At 39.3% G+C, this 21,673-nt stretch overlaps 1 protein-coding gene and 1 long non-coding RNA gene across 5 annotated transcripts in view; one reads left to right on the top strand and one right to left on the bottom strand.

Moving 5' to 3' along the window:
* LOC310841673 overlaps positions 1–21,673 on the top strand; it is a 129,106-nt gene that overhangs the window by 72,070 nt on the left and 35,363 nt on the right. The gene's annotated exons all lie outside the window — the stretch shown is intronic.
* Positions 1–21,673, bottom strand: part of SNX9 (sorting nexin 9) — a 43,928-nt gene that overhangs the window by 18,144 nt on the left and 4,111 nt on the right. For 2 of the 4 annotated variants that reach the window (XM_083732464.1, XM_083732463.1), the window contains exons 2-7: positions 12,507–12,593; positions 11,109–11,183; positions 10,197–10,304; positions 2,262–2,345; positions 988–1,141; positions 418–571 (exon numbers count right to left, since the gene is read on the bottom strand). In XM_083732464.1, coding sequence (XP_083588590.1) covers positions 418–571; positions 988–1,141; positions 2,262–2,345; positions 10,197–10,304; positions 11,109–11,183; positions 12,507–12,584 — 653 coding nt within the window. In that variant the 5' untranslated portion in view covers positions 12,585–12,593. The remainder of the gene's footprint in view (positions 1–417; positions 572–987; positions 1,142–2,261; positions 2,346–10,196; positions 10,305–11,108; positions 11,184–12,506; positions 12,594–21,673) is intronic. The other 2 variants (XM_083732466.1, XM_083732465.1) reach the window with 1 other exon arrangement.

The raw sequence follows: 21,673 nt of genomic DNA, 5'->3' as shown, positions 1-21,673 counted from the left end.
AAGCAAGAACTATCCTGTTAAGACTTAACTAAAATCCACTTGCTGCAGAAAATGTGAAAACTAATAAACTATATTGTCAAATCATTCCAGCTGTTCAAAACCAGCTAAGGGGCACCAACATTTTGGTCCAACATGTCCACACAAAAGAGATGAGAAAGCTCAAGTGAAGGGCATATTTTATTTGAGGAAATAAGTTTTGTTTGGGACTTATAAATAGGTTTTGTTTTTGTTTTTTACTATTTTCTTTAGCTGAATACTGATTTTGTTACCCTTTCCCACTGAAACAAGTTTATTATTCATAAACTTTACATGGAAAATGCACTACAACTTGTGAACACAGTCAACTATTCCATTTTAAATTCCTCTTTAAATTTCTATTTGCCCTACCCCCACCCTATTCAGTGCTGCAGTTTTTACTTGTTAAGTGGTAGCTTCATAGCAGCTCCACGGCTATTGCCACGCTGAAGCCCTGCTGGGTCTGAAGGCTCTGCCTCTTTATATCCAAGATAGGGTGCAGCCGTTGATTTTGGGTCATCCCAATCATCATCCCAGTCATCGTCATCAGCAGCCGCTAAAGAAGAGACAATACTAGTTGCATACATAATATCCAAACCACACTTAATGCAAACAACAGTGCATCTAATTAACTGGCACCTTTTAGTTCTACAGTATCCTAATGCAACATTCAGATAGCTGTCAAGACTAAACAGCATTCTGGAGAATTCTGGGGATAAGGGTATATCGTAAGAAGTCCCAATCAACACACCCACACAAACTTCTAATCAAAATGGCTTATTATTATTATTATTATTATTATTATTATTATTACACACAACAATAATCTGCTCATGGTCTCTGAGTAAGTTTACCATGTAGTTTTAGCAGAATTCTGAAATCAAATATCATTATTTACTTTCTGAATTACGTTTATCTGGAGTCCTACCCGACCCCAATAATCAGCAATGGTTACGGAAACACCCAGCTGACCTGGACCTTGATAAGCCTGTGGATGACCAAATGCTGCTGCATCCCAGTTGTTTGAAGCGCTGTTTTTCTGCCTATTTTCAGGTTTTGCTGCCCAGCCATCACCACCTGTTGTGTTGTCCCAGCTTGACCAGGGGTCGTTTGCATTGCTGGTAGCCTAAGTTTAAAAATAAAAAAGGTGGGATATATATGTTTTTTGAAAAATAGCACAGAAAAAGTAAAATTTTAGTCACAAATGTTACCAATAAATTCCCTTTTAAAGTAAAATAGGGGAAATTGTTGGAAGGCAAAAGCATGTATTCCGTTATTTTCCACACAGGTGCACATATAGGGTGTATTCAACTACAGTTTACTCAAAACAGACCCACTGCAATTAATATGACTAAGTTAGTAAGCCCATCATTTTCAAAGGGTCTACTTCTGAGTAAACAGTAGTTGCACTCCCCTATTTAAATCTACAAATAAAAGTCAAAAAGCAATTCAAAACAGTTAAAATATAAAAGGCACATTTTTATGCTTTTAGATAACACTTTGGCATAAAAAACAGCAGCTCATTAGACGCCAACAGTCTGATCCTAGTTGGAGGCAAGTGTTATTCTTTTCAATGGAGTTTAAAATCAGCAAAAACAGAACCTGTTAGTAGGCTAACAGTGGTTCTACCCAGACTTTGAACACAAACACATGTTTAGGTAACAAAAGAGGCCATTATAGCCACAAATATGTCCACTTTGATATACAAGCCCAAACATCATTTTATAATAATCATAATCATCTAAGATACACTGTTTCATTGCCCTGGTTGTTAATTTGATTTGAGGGGCAACTCAAAAGTATTGGTAATTGTCTTTAACGCCCTAAGCAGCTCAAGTCCAGGATACCAAAGAGACTGCCTACTCCCATACCAATCAGCCTACTCTCTGGAGATGCCCTTTTCTGTTTTTCACAAGTTCTTTTTCAAAGTCTTATTTTGCTTACAGATGTAGCAAAGTTTTGAAAATGATTTAGCCACTGCCTTAGGAATTGAGAAGAAAGCCTGCCATTAGTTCTGCGTATCTTCACAAGAATACCAGCAGCTTACCAGTGACTAAATTTAGACATTTCTGTAAATTCTACTTTATGCAGGTAGCGTGTAACATCTTCCAGCAGTGTTATTAAACTTCAGACTTGCAGATGAGATTTATTTAAAATAAAAAAGTGAGAAAGAGATCAAGTTGTATGGGTATACTTTTAGTATATTTTTTAAGGGTATACCCTTTTAGTAACTTTTTAAGAATTACCTTTCTTGTAGAAGGAGTTGAAGGTGGAGAGTGAGTAAAAAATTCCAAAATAGAAGTATGAGTGGCAGATGCCTGAGAATCCACCTTAAAAATAAGAAGCACTCAGTAAAGGGGGAAAGGCAGAAATATGAAAGCCTGATGTAGTTTTCAGCTCTGCAGCATAGAAAGATTCTTGCAGGCAAGGTGAACTGCTGAAATGCAGGCATGCCACACAACTGCCACACAATAATCAGAAGCAGCATGCATCTAAATAAAAACTCTTCTCTAAAGATTGCAGGATTTTTCTCTCATAGTCTATTCAAACTACACTATTGTGCTCAGATCCTAGATGTTACAGCAAGCACAAAGGCAAACAACAACAAAAAACTTAAGTAAAACCATGCAACCATGAGACATAACTTCCAAAAGCCAGGCAATGTCTCCCACATCATGAAATAATCATACAACAAATACTTCCTGATCTGCTTACAAATGAACTTCATCTACAGGGCCCTCATACCAAGTATCACAATGCCATTCATGAACACCCGGTCTTAAAGCATTTGTTGCCACTGTATTGGCATCAATGAAGTCATTCAGTGTTCTTATTCCTCAAATGGAAGCATTTATATATTGTTGTGTTTTTATGGTATTCATCACATCAGAAGCATTAAGAGAACCTAAAACTGTGAAACCAACATGTGTGGTTAACACATGAAGGAAGCCTTTGTTCACACGCATTTATAACAATCAAAACACATACTAGAGTATTTTCTTGAAAGTGTTACTGGGAAAATATAAATGATACAGGAATTACTAAGCCCGAGTCCTAGGCTTAGCTCACAACGCTAAGTAATTTGCTGAGTAACTTGGTTGGCTATGTCTTGTCTCATTAATCTTTACTGGTTTTCCTGAAACAAAAGTATTTTCTAAGACTTTGGAATTGACATAACTACAATTATATAGCCACTGTATATTGTTCAACCATGTTTAATTTAGAAATGATAGTAGTGTATCCCAGTCAGATGGACAGGGCACAAATAAAAAAAAATGTTGTTGTTCTTGTTGCTCTCCTTCATGTCCAAAGCAAATCTCCTCTAAAGTAGTATCGTCGGAAGGAAGGAAATAATTTATATTCTGGGAGGAATTCAACATCTCTCCTGAATACCCCATCAGTACAAGCATTTCTGCTTGCAAGACAAACAATTTCCCCTCATGAGCTGTTCTGGGGATTTCCTGATCCTCCAGAGTGGATTGAAGGGAGCATAAATCCAAGTGCTGGCTTCTGCTAGCACAAAGCTAGCATATGAGTACTAAAAACAATTTAAACATAATGTATGAAGCCATCAACCAATACTAAAGTCAATTACAGTGGTACCTCAGGTTAAGTACTTAATTCGTTCCGGAGGTCCATTCTTAACCTGAAACTGTTCTTAACCAGAAGAACCACTTTAGCTAATGGGGCCTCCTGCTGCTGCCGCGCAATTTCTGTTCTCATCCTGAAGTAAAGTTCTTAACCTGAGGTACTATTTCTGGGTTAGCGGAGTCTGCAACCTGAAGCGTATGTAACCCGAGGTACCACTGTACTTAGACCTTAGGGCAAATGTAATGCTTAATCATGCTTATTACCAAGCAGCATAGGAGCCAACTCCTAGGGGCCAAGGTCCCTTGCCCCCTAAAATATTTGAGGGGGCTGCCCCCCCAAGTTGACGGCACTGCCATTCAAATGGTGTGTGTGTGTGCCACATTTCATGATCAATTAGGTGGAGCAAAACAAACCAGTAACACCCAAGCCTCCCCAGACACATTTAGATGGCTATAGAATGTTAACACTGGTCTTTCAGGAACTCCACTTTCTACATCACTTTACAGAGAGAACTGTCCATTTATTACTCTTTGCTTCTGTCTCCTAAACCAATCACTGATCCATAGGAGGAACTTTCGTCTTACTCCATGACTGCTAACCTTATTCAGGACTCTTTGGTGAGATTGAAAGCTTTTTGAAAGTCCAAATACAGAATATCAACTTTATCTATATGCCTGTAGATACTTTCCAAGAACTCCAATACATAGTGACACCGGACTTACCCTTGCAGAAGCCATGCTGCTTATGCTTCAGCAAGTTTTGTTCTTTGATATATGTAGCAGTTGTCCCAGAACAGACATTAAGCTAACTAATCTGTAATTTCCAGAATCCTCCCCTGGATCCCTTTTATACAAAATGATATCACATTGACTGCTTTGTAGTCTACAGATAAGTAGGTTGATCTTGGGAACAAGTTACAGGTACATATTTTTGCTAGAAAATCAGCTATTTCCCATATGAATTCTTTAAGGCCTCTCAGATGGATGCCACACAGACACAGTGATTTCTAAGTTTTTATTTTGTCAACAAGGCCTAGGACTTTGTCTCTTGCCTATTTGCCTCAGTTCCTCTGTCTCCCTTCCTGTGCTCTATATATGCTGTTCTGAAGATTGATGAAATTAACCCATTCCTCCTTTTCCTCTTCTAGCACGCCTTTGACATCCTTATCATCCATAGGTCCAACCACCTCTCTAGCTGGTCTCCTGCTCCAAGTGTATTTAACAATTTTTTATTATTGTTGGTATTTAGATTTTTAGCATTCTTGTTTAGCATACTAATTATTATGTAGTATCCCTTACATTTGGACAAGGCTTCTATTTTCTTACTTCTGCAGTGGTTTTAGTATTAAAGTTTTATTTTTTACAAATCAGAGATGAAACAAAAAACAGGAATGATTTCTTTTGAAATTCAAATAATTATATGGAAGAAAATAACTTAAAGCCTAAATGGGAAAAATGTTAAGACATGCCAATTCTGAACACAACATAAGCAAAACACCATCCTAAAAGGGTCATAGCTCCTACTTCTATAATCAAAGAAAATCACTACCACTTTGTTTACTATTTGCATTTAACTCCACATCAATTAGCAGTGGAAATGAAGTATTTTAGATGTGTTGCAAATGAAATCTGACTTTTCACATTTAACAGGCATTCTCCAATTTAAGATACAGTGGTGCCCCGCAAGACGAATGCCTCGCAAGACAAAAAAACCGCAAGACGAAAGGGTTTTTCGGTTTTTGCGTCGCTTTGCTAGATGATTTTCCCTATGGGCTTGCTTCGCAAGAAGAAAGCCCATAGGGAATCTCCGTGGACTTCTTTTAAATGCTGGCGGTGGGGAGAAAAGCCTTCCCCCCCCCTCCAGCCTTCAGAAGAGGTCCAGGAAGGCCGGCGGGGGCCAAAAGGCTTTGCTCCCCACAGCCAGCATTTTAAAAGCGGTCCGGGATAGCAGGGAAGCGCTTCCCGCTATCCCGGATGGCTTTTGAAGGCAGACGGGGGGGAGCAAAAACTTGGTCCTGGACCTGGACCTCTTCTGAAGGCCGGCGGGGGGCGAAAGTCTTTGTCCCCCCTGCCTGCCTTCCCGGGGGCTTTAAAATCGCCCCGGGACAGCGGAGAAGTCCTCCGCTGTCCCGGGGTGATTTTAAAATGCTGGCGGGCGGCAGCGCTGCCGCCCGCCAGCATTTTAAGATTGCCCGGGACAGCAGAGAAGTCTCCGCTGTCCCGGGAAGGCAGGCGGGGTGGAAGCAAAGACTTTCGCCCCCCGCCGGCCTTCAGAAGAGGTCGGGGGACAGACTGTCCCCGGACCTGGTCTGAAGGTGGTTTCCATAGGAACGCATTGATTGATTTTCAATGCATTCCTATGGGAAACCGTGCTTCGCAAGACGAAAAACTCACAAGACGAAAAGACTTGCGGAACGAATTAATTTCGTCTTGCGAGGCACCACTGTATTTTGGAGATGATTAAATAAGATCTGCCTTGTGATCAGTTGAATATTTTGCTCAGGAGTCTGAAATAAGCATTTTTGAACTGGTACAGGACACACTGAATTAGATCCTGTGACACTCCTGCTGCAGGAAGTGAAAGGTATAGTTAAAGGAGAAACTGTTGCATTTGATCACAGTTCATTTCATGAATGGAAGAAGCTGTCTGTGAAAACTGCATGCAGGATTCAACTTATTAAGTGTAGCAAAAGTAATACTGGCAGTGGTATACCTCTTCCTTTAAAAGATAAAGTTGCAAAGTCAATGGAATGTGTTCACGTGAGAGAAGGTAAACAATGAGCAGAGATTTAAGGGCATAATGGCTGCCCTATACTTGTTGGAAAACTATATCCCAACAATACTGACTGGCTTACAGACTTCATCTGAAGCTGCACCTTGTCAGCAACCTTTGATACTCTAGACCATTTGATTCTTCTTGATCTCCTGAGATTGCTTACTTGTGGAGTTTCTTCGCTTTGGCCAGCTCCCACTTCTCTCAATGAAGAAGTTTCATAGACTAACTCATTCTGGTTCACTGCTTAGATTCCATTGTCAGCCTGGGTTTGGGGTTCCCAACACTTATGAGAATGCAGTACAATTTGAGTCTTAAAAGGAAAACTAGATGAGTTGGTTGCTTTTTCGTGTATCAGGATTTTTTGTGAGCAGCCACAGTAGTCCAAGAAACAGATTTGCTTGTTTTCTTGCTTCAAAATTATATTACAACAAGAACAAAAATACAAAGTTTGGAATCCAAAAAGCTATGTAATTTTAATTTTAAGCTAGGTTCAATAACTTTAATGTGCCTACAGGAGCTAATTTATGTGCCTTGAATAGCAATCATACATGCCATATCCTTTTTCAAACTGAGGGTAGTTTGTGATAGGGTATGAGAATCTACAGTTTAGAGAAAGAGCCAATAACTTCACCAGGCATACATTAAAAAGCTCTTCAGATTCTTGGCAGTGTCCAAAAGTACTCCTTGCCTTTGTGTCTAATAAAAGTACCTCCTCTTCACCATCTCTGTAAAATTCTTTGGTTTACAATTTATTTTGCTATTTGTCTCTCAGCCAACCTAACTTCCTTTCTAGCAGGGAGTAGTGAAGCAACCTTGTGGCTGGGACCAAAGTCCAAATTCAGTCCTCTACCTATACGACTACACTGGCTGTTATTTACATTTCATCTGCCATTCTGCTAGGTCAACTTGTTTAAAATTTTAATGTTATAAAGGCTATCAAGTGATTGATTGCTTTGTATTACTATACTGAAGTATTACTCACTATAGTTTTCAGCAATGCTTTTTTCTGGGGGTACGCATACCCCTAAACATTTTGTGAATCTAAGTTTGGCCTCATTGAGAGGCAGTATTTCAAAACAAGTAGGAAAATGAGAATACTCCTAAACATTTTTTTTTTTTTAGGAAAAAAGCACTGGTTTTCAGTCTTCACCGTTTTAAATAGCTAAGCAAACAGGCTTATCAATTTACACTGCAAAGCTGTGCAAACAAGTTTGCTTTTCTGAACAACAGCAGTGTTCATATTTGTTAAAAAATCCTTGCACTGAAATTAAAAAGCTTATTTTAGAATTTTAGTACATTTTAATTTTTCAGTTATTAATGAATGAACTTCCCTGCCACCAACTCAAAAGTTTGTTTTCGTGTTACAAGACCTTTGACCACCACTACCTGCCTCTGACCTATGGACTACTACAAAGATTTAGGCATGTTGAAAGATATTCCTATCCAGATCCAAGTCTCTATTACAATACAGTTATGGAGGTTGTCACAGTTGTCATGAGGCCTTTCATAATAACTGGTTGAACTGCTCTAGTATCAGAGCTGCAAAGGAGTCTACTGCTGTAGGCTGAGCTTTCTGAGCCTCATGGTCTCTGGTTCCCACTAACTGAGCTGCTCAGGCCCTAACGAGGGGCAAGATGGACAAACACAGCAAAAGCTGGGGGAAGCAGAAGTTGGGAGAGTCAAAAAGCAGCACGGTAGAGACTTAAGAACTCACAGTTGGGATGAGCAAGAATGAAGGGTCCAGAGGAACCACTGTATGCAGGCAGACATATTAGGGGCTTTGGGATGAAGAAACAGCTAAAACATATTGTGCCACAGACTTGAGCAGTTCCTTCAAAATCTAACAAAGAACAAGGGGGGGGGGGAGGAGGAAAAAGCAAGAGAAGAAGCCATTAGCAAAGAAGAAAACTGAAATAGGTGAGAAATGAGAGACTTATGTCCAAGAGCTGGAGAGGCAAGGAATTAGATATGTAATTTGAAATAACCAACCAAAACTTTAACTTGGCTGATATGAGACACTGAAACATTTCAAAGCACCTTTATGCATTTGAGCTTACATGGTCATAGTACATTCAGGTGTGGCGCACCAGACCTCTCCATCTGGCACTTGAATGTGTATAGAAACTAGTAAATGTACATTCATAGCTCCACCTACTTTGGCCGTTTGCCCTGCCCACACCGGCATTTAGCCCTTCAAAGGTTGCCCAGAAGTAAATTCAGCCCTTGAACTGAAAAAGGTTCCCCTAACATGTGCATGTAAACCAAATGAGCTAGCCCCACCTTAATTGACGCCTGCTCCCTTGATGTCCACATATTCAGCAATGACATCTAGGAAGAGGGGCCTGTATGTCAGCAGCTATTTATACATATTGCTCTTTCCAGATATTTAAAAATTTGGAATGGGCCTGCTGTGGTGGTTGGTGGCATGGCTAGCCAGTGGAGCTCCATTTCAGCCTCACACATACAAGGGATGTATAGGCTCTAATGGGAGAAGGGGACTCGTGTTTAGGAGAACCAAATGGGTAACATGGAATATTCAGAGTTTCAGGCAGTGACAGCGACAATGGATCTAGCGACAAATGGAGCTACTTGGCCAAGATATGCAGGCTAAATGAAAAAAGGTTAGGTATCTGGAGGCAGGGAAGAAACAGGAAGAGAGCAAACTCAGCAATCGGCTGATGCATTACAATAGAAAGGAAGAACAAGTGGAGGCGACAGAGAACTGAGCAACAGAAAGGCCAATAAGGAAATGGATTTCAGAAATAACTCACACAGGAACTAACAGGTCAAGAAACTGTATTTTGTTTCCTCTTTCCTGCCAACATGGACAGTCAAGGATGCTGGCTGGTTGATGTGATATAGACACATAGGATCCAAGCGGGGATAAGAGAGAACGTGGGATCAATCTTCATACAGGGGTGCTTAAGATCTGGTGCAAAATGTTCAACTGCTAACAGCTGACAAAGAGCTATCAAATTCAACGCATATTTATGTGAACAGTTGGATGACTCTGTGATTATAGACAGTTGTTAAGACTAGTTCTGATAAAATGTATACCGCACATATCAGGAAAGGTAAAGACAAGTCCAAGAGGATAACAGCATGGTTAACAAGCAGAGTAAAGGAAGCTATACAGATTCATAGAACTGTAGTGTTAGAAAATACCATGAAGATCATCTAGTCCAACCCCCTGCAATGCCAGAATATTTCACCCAACATGGGGCTCAAACTCACAACCCTGAGATTAAGAGTCTCATTCTTTACTGACTGAGCTATCCCTCATGGAGAAGAAGGAAGTCTTATTTTAAAGAAGGAAAAACAAGAACAAAGAAGGAACAAAAGCTGTGGCAAAATTAATACAAGTGAACAATAAAGAATTGCCCACGACAAAGAGAGATGAGACACATTAATGGAGAATAGGTTTATCAACCACCATGATAACTAACTGGAATCTCTATGCCCAGAGAATGCCAGTACCTGGAGTGCAAATAAAAAAAAGGAGAACCTTTGGCTGTTTATGGCTTCCTAAAATAAATCTGGTTGGTCACAGAAAACAGAGCTTTGGTCTGACCCAGAAGAGTTCCAATGTAATGTTAGCAGAACATTTCCATTCATTTCCCTTACAACTATGTCAATAAATGAGGAGTTAATTTTCAAAGGATTAAAGAACACCTGAAGTTGTCTTTTCCATGCAGGTTAGAGTAACTCACAAGGGGCTTCAACAAGCTTCTTTGGTTCAATACAGTCTGTCATGCTTCTGGTGCTCAAGAAAAACATGCTCTAAATAAAGGGTTTTTTAAAGAAACAAGACCTACCTGGCTATTGGTTTTTGCTGCTTGCAAATTAGCCTGTGCAGTAGAAAGACCATCAAAAAAGGCTTGGTCAGCTACTGAAATTCCATCTTTGGTACCTTCAGGTAGAATCTGAAAAACAGAATGCTGCTGAAAATACATTTCTAAAATGTCAACTTTATATTAAAGAAAAGTCACACTCTGAACACACTCAGTGGTATCAATGGACTTAAGTTCTCTGTGAGACTCATTCAGATGGCTTAGTGTGTTTATGGCTGAAGACAGGAGACAGGACACCCATCACCCTAAACACTCATATTGATTTTAATTGTATTTTTATTGCTTCTTTTATTGCTTATATTGTATTCTATTATACTATAATACAGAATTCAAACTGTAATACAATAAAATCCAATATGTAAGAAATTAAAGAAGCAATAAAAATACAATTAAAAATAATACAGCATCTAGCACAGCACATTGTGACTGCTACAAGAGGCAGAAAAACCATTAAATGATTCACAAAGATGCTCAGAAATTTTCAAATTGTCGCTGTGAAAAACGTTTGAGAACCACTGCCTTACTGTATCACTCTATGTGCATGCATTGAACATACAAGACGGGAACAAGCCCTGTTTCATTCCATCTTCCATTTAAGTAAGAACAAGCTGCTCCTTGTAAGTGAGAACAACCCTAATTCAATGGAACTTGCTCCCAGTTAAGTGGAGTTAGGATTGCAGCCCCAAGCAGACTGCAATTTGGTTTTTAGTGTACTATAGGCCTCTTATATGTACAAACACAGAAATAATGGTGTGATACTGTATCTCACTTACTGACTTACAAGAGTGTATTCTTCCAGTTTTTAAAAAATGGTTATCTATAGAATATGTAGTAATTTCATTTTATCTCATCGATGAATATCATTTTGTAACTTACTTCAACATAATCTGTGGGAACAAGTCCTCGTTCTCCTTTGCTGTTTTTGCCTTCCAGCCAGCCTCCACCTACATCCTACAACAAAGAAAAACAAATGTGTTAAGTAGTTCAAATTATGAAGACAATAAATTGTAAGTTTAGTTATTTTAAAGAAATGCATTCCAAATGTCTTTTTAGCATATTCATGTTTTCTTAGTATCACGTTTTTGTTCCAAGCTTCCTCCAAAGCACAATGGGGTCTCCCAATTAATAGAGCAATCTAAACCCCTGATACAATGTGCTGGAAAGTTTTTAATGCAGCACAAGTATCCCTCCACTCAGAAGCTACTGCCACTGGCGTCTCCAAAAGCTGCAGTTGATGACCTCTCCACCCCCCCAAAAAACTCAGCATTTCAGAAGTGGGGCTGTGCTGGCACAGGATTTGCTGGATACTGAGGGGCTCTGCTGCTGATCCAGGGTTCTTAAACATAACAGCCTAGGAGCCCACACAGCAAAAGGGTATTGTTTCCTGCACCCCCATCTTCTGTCCTGGCTGGCATGAATGGTGGGACTCTTGATGCAGCACACCATCAAGTCGCACCACTGCCAGTCAAGGGATAGCATTGCAGTCTTATTATCACAACCACCATAGGAGCTAGGTCAGGTTGAGAGACAGCAAAGGTTAAGCAGTCTATTTCATAGCTGGATGAAAATCAGAATTTGAGTCCAACATACGACATCATGTTGGCTCCATGAAAACCTGATGCAGCTACATACAGCTGCAGTCCTACACATGTTCATTTTGGAGTAAACCCTGCAGGTCAGAGTTTAGGCTTGATCAGTTTAAGCTGGATCTATTAAACTTGCCAGCAATTTTAGCTGGCAGATTTGATGGAAGCAGATAAACCTATTGAACTATTAATTTTTCCATAGTTTTTTTTTTTAAATTAGATTATAAATTTTGTCACTAAGAATGCAAATAAAACACAAACCTGAGCATGCTTAAGCAGAAGCAAGTCCAAAATTCAATGGGACTTCCTTCCAAGTAAGGCTACATTTAAGTTATAGCTCCAATATCATTATATCATATGTATGTTTGCCCAAGATATATTTGCAACTTTGAGGCACAATTCAAAGAACTATTTGTAACTAATAAGTCTATAGAATTCCAGTCCCGCCCCCTTAGAAAAATGCACAACACTGACCAACTCTTTTTATGACTTCCTTTTAAGTAAGTAAGTAATGTATCTATTAACTTGGAGGGTAATGGCAAATCTACTAAGACAGAAGGGAAATGTGCAAGTTGTGCATCTGTAGGTTTCAGGTTCAATAATATGGTAAATACTTGATGTTTCTACACCAAAATTCCAGGAAGTAGGTTTATGTATGGTACTTTGATTTCCACTGACTGCATCTTACCGGATTGGTAACTGTGATGATTTCTCCTTCATTAACTGTCAGCTCATTGTTTCCAGGTTCAGCAGCAAAGTCATACATAACCCGAGCCTGTAGATGTGCAAAAACTATATCAGTGACAACACTTCTGTGTTTAGTTAAAGGTTCATAGCAAACATTTGTAGGAAACCAGAGTTCAAAAGAAATGACGTAATAGCACAGAGGAATTGGTGACACATCACTTGTTACGGTTAGCACTTTGAAAAACGTGGAACTCCAAAAATGTATGTAAAACCTGCTATCAGTAAAAATCTAAATTGTAGACACAATCAGGTCTCAAGTACCAAACCTGATTATTGCTTAATTTTCTGAGGAAATTTAGGAATCTCTCCACCACCAACCAACAATCTCAAGTGTACATAGTCCACCCAGCCTTTTAAAGCACCTTCACAAGGACCAGAACAGAAGTTTGAATACCACATTCAACCTAATTAGTAGCTCACAGCACTCTTATATATCAAAATGCCCTCACTTAAGTCTGAGGATTGATCTCATTAAAAAGTCCTCTAATAATTTGTACTTAATGGATGCATGACAGCTCTACCATAAATTGTTCTCCATCCCCAAGGATGAGCAATGTGGGGCAGAAATAAGGCCCCTTATCCACATGATGTATAGCTAGCTGTCCAGTTGTAAACCTTTATGGGGTGAAGTTTTGGTAATTACAAAGGCCTGGTTAAAAAGGAAAGTTTTTGCTTTGTGGTTGAAGATATAATTTAGTCCTGGAAACCTCATATTATTTCAAATATGCGATTTTTGTTGTTATTGAATTACATCTCTGGTATTTGGAATTTAATGTCATGCATGGTGCTTCAAGCACCATACGGAGAAGTTGTCACCTTCTATACAGCAATGGATTAACTATTTGATCCCCTGTCCTATCCTTATTTAAACTAGCAATGCGCCAGTATGCGAAGATAGAATGTCAATTTCCACTTTTAGTTTTTGTATGAATATTTATTTGCATTGTTCAGAAAAAAATATTGCTGACATCAGGAATCAACAAAATCTACAGCTCTCTGCTCATTTATGTACCATGAGTAGGGAACAGGAGTCAACAAGGTCTCTTTTCTCCCTATGGAACTAATTACTTCACACAAACAAAGAAGTGGAACAATAACTCCAGGGCTTTGTATTTTATTATAAAAAATACTTATATCCTGCCCCACAGAGCATACAATCTAAGACTGGACACAGGAAAAACAACAAAGGGGAGGGAAAGGGAAGTGGAGGCAAATGGGAATGCAATATGCAGTTGTTTCAGTTACATGTGCTTAGGCTTAATTACAGGTTTGGTTTCAATCAAAATTGGTCCCCAATGTGGCTTACAAGAATCGTGCATTCTGTGTTGTTCCTGCTCAGTTAAAAACACAAGAATAAGTTGGTTTTTTAAAAAATTAAATTAAAGCCACTTACTGAATCTTCATAAGATATACTATCAGTTTTCTGGTTTTGTCAAATGCAACAATGTTCATTAGGGACTGGCAGCACCCTAAGAAGTTGCTTTGAATCAGCAGTTGAAAATTAGATCTTATTCTGGCCATCTTATACCCATCCTCCATCTGCTGGACTCCACAGCATCTGGTCCTGATAAGGGTGTGTTTCTTAGAAATAAGCCCCAACAATGCGTTCAGTTGTGGCATACACTATTTAATAGACGGCTGTGCTATTCATGCTCATTTCCATGCTTTAGTCAGGGGTGGGGAACTTGATCCAATTGGCAGGTTTCCTCCAACCCTGTAGGCCAACTTTGATCGGTGGGCACCTATTTATCAATCAGCTGAATCATTTTTATGTCAGATGACAACTTAAAAAGGGCTCACTGAGCAGCTTTGAAGGCTAGTTGCAGCACCAATCAGTTGACTGGTGATGACAGAAAGTCCCACTTACCAAGAAACTGACCAGGCCCAGAAGTCAGAGATTCCTGACTGCTTCTTTATTAAGTGAAGACTAAAACACTGAGGGTGTTCTACTGTCAGGAAAAACAGGGCAGTTTATCTTCATATTACTGAAGTGCCATATGCATGATAAAACTAAGTTGCAGCAGTGTCCTTCTCATAAGCTGTTTGAAACCTTGAAAGCTAATGGGTTGTGGAACACAGTGGTGGACAGTGTTGCTAGCTAGTCAAATTTTGACTGCAGAAACACATGCTGATAATGCTGTCGTGTTGTATAAAGTATTAACAAGAAGACTGTCATTCTGCCGGTATCATCCTATGAAAGAATTTAAAAAATCAGCTGATAGTAGAAAGCTGTCCTTACTCCACTTCCCTTGTTTTGGACTTTTTGCTTGTATTAGTAGTGTAAACCAGTAATTTGCGTGTGCTTTCCATTTGCCTTGAGCTCACCAATTTCCTTCTCTACGAAGTTCATTAAATATGTACTTTCAGAACTTGCCCTAGTTTTGCACATTTCAAAAATAAAATATTGTTAGAATTAACTTTTGTTCAGAAAGTATTTGTTCACTACAAAACCAAAAACTAATTTCTTGGTAGAGCATGAGACTCTTCATCTCAGGCTTGTGAGTTCAAGCTACACGGTGGGCAAAACATTCCTGCATTGCAGAGGGTTAGACTAGATGACCCTGGTGCTCATTTCCAACTCTACAATTCTATGATTCTATGAAAAGTACGAGTCCAAATTAACTACATCTTTTATAATGTAGCATGGGAAAGATGATAAATTCTGCCAATTTTTATGTAGACCATATATTGTCCACATTTATTGCCTGGATGATTGACTATGTGAGCCTTGTGCAAGGCACAGATGTTATTTAAACAATTATGAATATACAAACATATTGTAGTAAGGAATTCATTCTTAGCACATAAAACTGGTTGGATTACTGTCAGGAAACCTGCCTGGGTGCTTCAGAAACAAACAGGGATGCCACTCTGGGAAACAATTACTAGCACTGTTGAGTGGAAATAAACTCTTCAGCAAAATGTAATTGCAACATGTTCCAAGTCTTTTCCAGACACAAAAACATTCTCAGAATGTTATTTTTCCACATGGTTTCTAAAATCTCACTGACTATGCAGAATACATGCCTGTTGAAAATATATTTTAATGCTGTTTTAACTACTGTTTTACAAATGGACTGTATATCTAGCTGTGTGTCAGCGGCGGCTCAACAAATGAAAGGCCACGTCAGAGTCTACCTCAGCACGGTGCGGGGACTGTCCAACCAGTCCCCATGCTGCTGAAAAGCCGTGTTGGGGTTGCTTCGCCACCCCCTACTGCGCTAAGGAAAAGCGGACTCTCAGCGGGTTTTCAAATGGCGCTGCGGGCCAGATTTGCAACTCACTTGGGTCCTGCAGGCCCTAGATTGAAGACTTCTGCTCTAATGAGTCAATAAAATGAGCACTGTTCTAAGATGTTTTGCCCCTACATTGTTTTCTTAAGTTCTAAATTATCTTGGAAGAATATTTTTTTAAAAAAAACTGCTGAGCTTCAACAAACCTTTAAAAAACGGAAGGAAGAAATCTGCTCTGTCAATTAAGGCCAAAGCAAAGAGTTTCATTCCCTACATGCAAAGATTCCTTGCCCTAACCAAAAAGAAATAAGGGGGGTGGGTGGAATCCAGCACACAACCATGTTTATGGAAATGTTGGGTTACCAGCACAGCAGGTTATGCCATTAAAGTTGCAGGGAAGATACCGTATTTTTTGCACCATAACACTCACTTTTTTCCTCCTAGAAAGTAAGGGGAAATGTCTGTGCATGTTATGGAGGGAATGCCTACGGGTGGCATGCCTATGGATTTTCCTCCTCTAAAAACTACGTGCGTGTTATGGTCGGGTGCGTGTTATAGAGCGAAAAATACGGTAACCATTTTCAGGAATGAACAACACCCCATATGACAAAATATACTATTTCTATCACTCAGTAGCATAATGGAGCAAAAAAGGACAGCACTTTCACAATTGTTTTCTTGCTCATCCTTGCAACAGGATGAGACTGCAAGAAAAAAAGAATGACTGTCTAGGATACATAGTACAGTGGTGCCTCGCAAGACGAAAAGAATCCGTTCTGCGAGTCTCTTCGTCTAACGGTTTTTTCGTCTTGCGAAGCAACCCTATTAGCGGCTTAGCGGATTAGCGCTATTAGCGGCTTAGCGGCTATTAAAGGCTTAGCGGCAAAGCGGCTATTAGCGGCTTAGAAAAAGGGGGGAGCGGGGGAAATTGCAAGACTCGCAAGACGTTTTTGTCTTGCGAAGCAAGCCCATAGGGAAATTCGTCTTGCGAAGCGCCTCAAAAACGGAAAACCCTTTCGTCTAGCGGGTTTTTCGTCTTGCGAGGCATTCGTCTTGCGGGGCACCACTGTACATCCACATGAAGTAGAAGCAACAATGGGGCTGTCAATAAAGCTTCCATTACGCACTAAACACTGGCGACACTCACACACAACACTAAGCCAAACCAAGGCATAATGTGAATAGACTGTTCCCAGGGAGAAAATCAGTCACTTTGATGTTTCCCAGTCTTTTTAGCTCAGTTTGGCTTAGCATGTCATCTGAATCGTGATTAAGCTCTCTCTTCCTTAACTATGATCTGTAGTCAAGGATTGCCCTAGGGTTACAGATCATGGTTAAAAAGGAGAGAGCTTAACCATGATCCTGGGTTCAAGTGACAAACTTTGACTTAGTTGTTGCACAGAACAAAAAGGACCAGGAAGGTGGAAAGTAGATGCAAGCTTGCCTCCAAGAGAAAGAATGTTCACAGAGTCCCTGTAAGCCGTAGTCTGGCTTATTGTATGGGCAAACCAAGCCATTATCATTTAAGAGTCCCAAGCAATGAGGAAAGGGTAGCACGTAGCTCGGTGGTAGAGCATATGCTTTGTAAGTAAGAAGCCCAGAGTTCAATCCCAGCCATCTCCAGGCATGGCTGGAAAAGACTTCTGAAACACTGTGAAGGCACTGCCAGCTGCCGTAGTAGACAAAAGTGAGCTAAATTGACCAATGGCTTCACTCACTGTAACACAGCTTTCTATTTATCCTTCATTAAGTTTGATATCTCCCCTTCAAGTACATGAGAGCTGCTTACAATAAAATATTAAGCCACTAAAAAATAAGCTAAAGACTGAAAATCTATAAAAGCAGCATAAAATTAATATTAGAGTAGAAAAGACAAAGAAAAATTTAAAAGCCTAAGGAAAATAAAAATGACATTACCTGATACCAGGCACATCAAGTGTACTTTTCTGGGGAGAGCATTCCAAAATCCTATGCTTCCTACCATGTGAAATAGTTCTGATCATTCTTATAGGACATGGGAAAAATATGGCATGCTATCACAAATGTATCCTAGGAAACAGTCTAGCATAGGCCCTGCCGCAATTCCTGACACTGCTGTAGTTAAGTTTTGAGAAAGGAGGCTTTCAGTTATTTGCATCACCAGAAACCTGACTGAACTGAACTTTGGCATGGCAGGGTGGGCTTGATTTTCCTTTGTTTCAAAACCTTTTTTCCCTGAGTCCATTCGTATCAAGCTGGAGGAAAGGGGAGGGCTCACCATCATGAGTTCTAATATACAGTAATTGAAAAGTATAAAGTCACCATCTGGCCAGAACAAAGGAAGATTGTAACTGAAGTTATGTGTTCATGTTCCAAGAAGATTATTTTTGTATCATCTGAAATCAATTCATGCCTGTTCATAGACTCCATTTGTAACTATGGGAAGGTATCTTTAAAAGGGATGCTCTACATAAAAATAATTATGTTTTATCCAGATGATCTCCAATTTTCTCAAATTTGTGCCAAAGAAAAATAACTTCATTTCAATAATGGAAATGTCCTTTTCCCTTAACTTGTTACATAGGGATGCAAACAATGGCACTTGTTAAGAATGGTCATTTCTCAGCAATTATGAAAAAAATGAGGTGTGCTTGTTGTTCGCTGACACAAGATATTGGCAAAATGTGGCACAATTCACATTTCATTGTAAACCATAGTTAATGATTTACAGTAAATACACAATTGACTCCCCTTGGTAAAGCATTATGTCTGAACTGGGGATGGTTCATGGCAAACTAAGCTTTTTGGTGTGCCACAACACTTCCAGCTGTATTGTGTTTGTTCAGCATGTCATTGGAAATATACCAACTATTGTGAATAAATTAAGAGGATCCAAAACTTTTCTCCCCGTGGACCACTTGAGTGTGGCTGGGGGTCTCTGCAAACAACTTAATGGTTCTTCTGTCTCTTGCAACAATTGTAGGAACCTGCGCTAGATGCTCTTATGATTTTTAATTGCATTTTTATTACTTCTTTTATTTCTTATGTTGTATTGTTTTGTATTACAGTTAGAATTCTATAGAATTATCATTGTAAAGGTTCTTCACAGAAAACAAACTACTGTAACTAAATGAAACTTAGTCTATAGACCACAGTTTGGAAAACCCTGCAATAAATGTCAAGGTTTTGAGGTGTTATCAAACTATACCGCAACAAACCAGCATGGTTACCTCACTAGAATTAGCTATTTACAAAAGCAAGAGACTTTGCTTGCTTTTGGGGCACCTACTCTCAGATCACTGTAGTGTAAATTCTTACATTTACTGACAGAGTTGATGGAATGATGGTCCAGTTTTGCAACAACCAGCTAGACTAATGGCCTATACAGTGGTACTTTGGGTTACATGCGCTTCAGGTTACAGACTCCGCTAACCCTGAAATATTACCTCAGGTTAATAACTTTGCTTCAGGATGAGAACAGAAATTGTGCTCCGGCGGCGCGGGGGCAGCAGGAGGCTCCATTAGCTAAAGTGGTGCCTCAGGTTAAGAACAGTTTCAGGTTAAGAACAGACCTCCAGAACGAATTTAGTACTTAACCCGAGGTACCACTGTATTAGTCTCTTCTAACCTTATGAGATCCTGACTATCCTAACAGACATGTCCTCAAAAAGGGCAAAGCCCCATTCTTGATTATGGCAAGAGAAACATTACCTCATTAACAGGAGGTTTTTAAGAAGAGGTTGAATGGCCATCTGTCATGGATGTCTTAGCTGAGATTCCTGTATTGCAGGGGGTTAGGCTAGATGACCCTCAGGTACCTTCCAACTCTGCAATTCTAATATTCTATATGTCCCTTGCTCACCTAAAGCAAACAGTTTTCCCAATTGCAAGAGCCAGGTCATCAAGTTGCACCCACCTCTCTCAGGTTAACTCTGGACACAAACACATACATGGAAATTCTACATCATTGCACATATAGTACACTCATTTCACACAGAATGTGAGTGAGAATTACATGGGTAGACTGAATTGTCTGTCATTTAGCTTTACAGAGCCATTGGTCTTTTCAGCTTTGAGAAGCACATATTTGCAGCTAACCATTTTAGGTTTCTGGCTGGCAATTTTTATTGCCTGTATCTTATCATCCATGGACTTAAATGCTGAATTTCAATTTTTGAAATAACCAGGTTTAAATATCATCCAATTAGTTGTTTAAAATAGCACTTTAATTTTTTTTAAGTTAATTTTTGAAAATGTGAACATTGCTTCAGGGACCTGCAACTCATATTGAGAGTCAATAATTCGAGAATGTAAACAAAACAGACTATGAAACAATGTAGCACAAGCCTTCCATTTTTAAGCCTTTTATTATTCCTGAATGCTTCCCGGAATCTCAGATATATATTTTTATTTATTATTCACAGTACAATTTCACGTAAGCAAAAGATAGGGCAATCCTCATTTGACTCTAGAAAACTAGCCAAATAAAAGGATGCAGCAAGCTTCTATGTTTACACAATGAAGTTGCATTTGTTTGGCACAGAAACAATGATCCTTCACTTCCTTTCAACACTGAAGTAAGCAAGCACCAATTGGACTACGTTTCTCCTACTGCCTAAGCGGAAAACCTTCAATAGCTTTGGCTTTCAACAGCTGGCAAGAGGAAATTCACATTGCACTCTGGTATTAAAAGTGCTTTGTAAATATATTTCCATGTCATACTGGAAAGGGACATCAACAGAGCACAGTACTATAAACCTGCAAAACTAAGCAATAGCTTTAGATTTCCTCAAAGTGTCCAAAATCTAGGCATATACTTCCACTGATGAATAACTAAGATAAGATTTTTTTTCCACAGGAGGCATTAGACTCGAGAAAAAGTGCCTATGCAAGTCAAACAGCTTATGAATAGACATGTCACTTTACCCATGCTCTATCAAACAGGCACACAGTGCATTTCAAGCTTTGGCTTCTCTTCCAAACTTACTCTACCCTTTGGCCCCTTCCCTCAGCTGATTGGCGTGTTAGTGCACAGATTCTGTGAGCATGTCCACCACTTTGCGTAAGGACCCACAGATTGAGGCTGAGAGACTAAAACCTTTCAGCAGGAATTCCTTCCTCTCATCCCAACTCATGCCAAGCTCAAGAACCACTCACCCAATGAGCTCTTCACTGGAATGCATACAAGAATGACTGCAAATTATTTATATCTTTACAGCAGTTCCTTCTCCACAGGTGCCTGGAGTCCTTCAGTAAAAATCTACATATGCCCCATTTTAAAGCAAGCCAGTAAAGAAAAAGTTATAGCAAATTCCACTGAGTGGTGGCAAGTGAAACAAAACTGCATTTCCAATTAGTGGCCTTTCTCCCCTGCTCTTATTTTTCTTAAAGGAAGGCATGTTACTTCATCAACTTTTTACTCAACTACTGCCAAAGGATATTAAAACTATCAAAACAGTTATTTTTATTTTTGTTGATTTGTTGATTATTCAGCTGTCATTACACTTTTTAATATTATATTATCCGGTGTCTAGGTCCAGACAAGGAAAGGAACTCAATTAAAATAAAACCAGAGCAGGAAATTAAACAAAAAACTATTCCATTCCAATTTTTGCTGTAAAATGGAAACCACTTGATTTCCACAGCCCTATTCACAATTATTTTTAAGACCTCATAACTGCACATCCTAGACTAGTAATAACACAGAATACCAATAATTTTCATAATGAAAGTGTAAGAAAACAATCTACCTTGGTCATATACTTTAAACTGAGAACTCACACTGAACTTTAAACTGAGAACTCACACTGAAGGAGTTTCAATACTCTTTCTGTGGTTATTATACCTAAAAACACCACTTCAAAGGAAAGAGCTATCTATAGCCATGGATGAGGTA

This window comes from Podarcis gaigeae (genome assembly GCF_964106915.1).
Source record: "Podarcis gaigeae genome assembly, chromosome: 3".
In the NCBI taxonomy this organism is placed as follows: Eukaryota; Metazoa; Chordata; class Lepidosauria; order Squamata; family Lacertidae; genus Podarcis; species Podarcis gaigeae.
The sequence above is the reverse complement of the archived record's forward strand: the minus strand, read 5'-3'. Positions and strand labels throughout refer to the sequence as shown.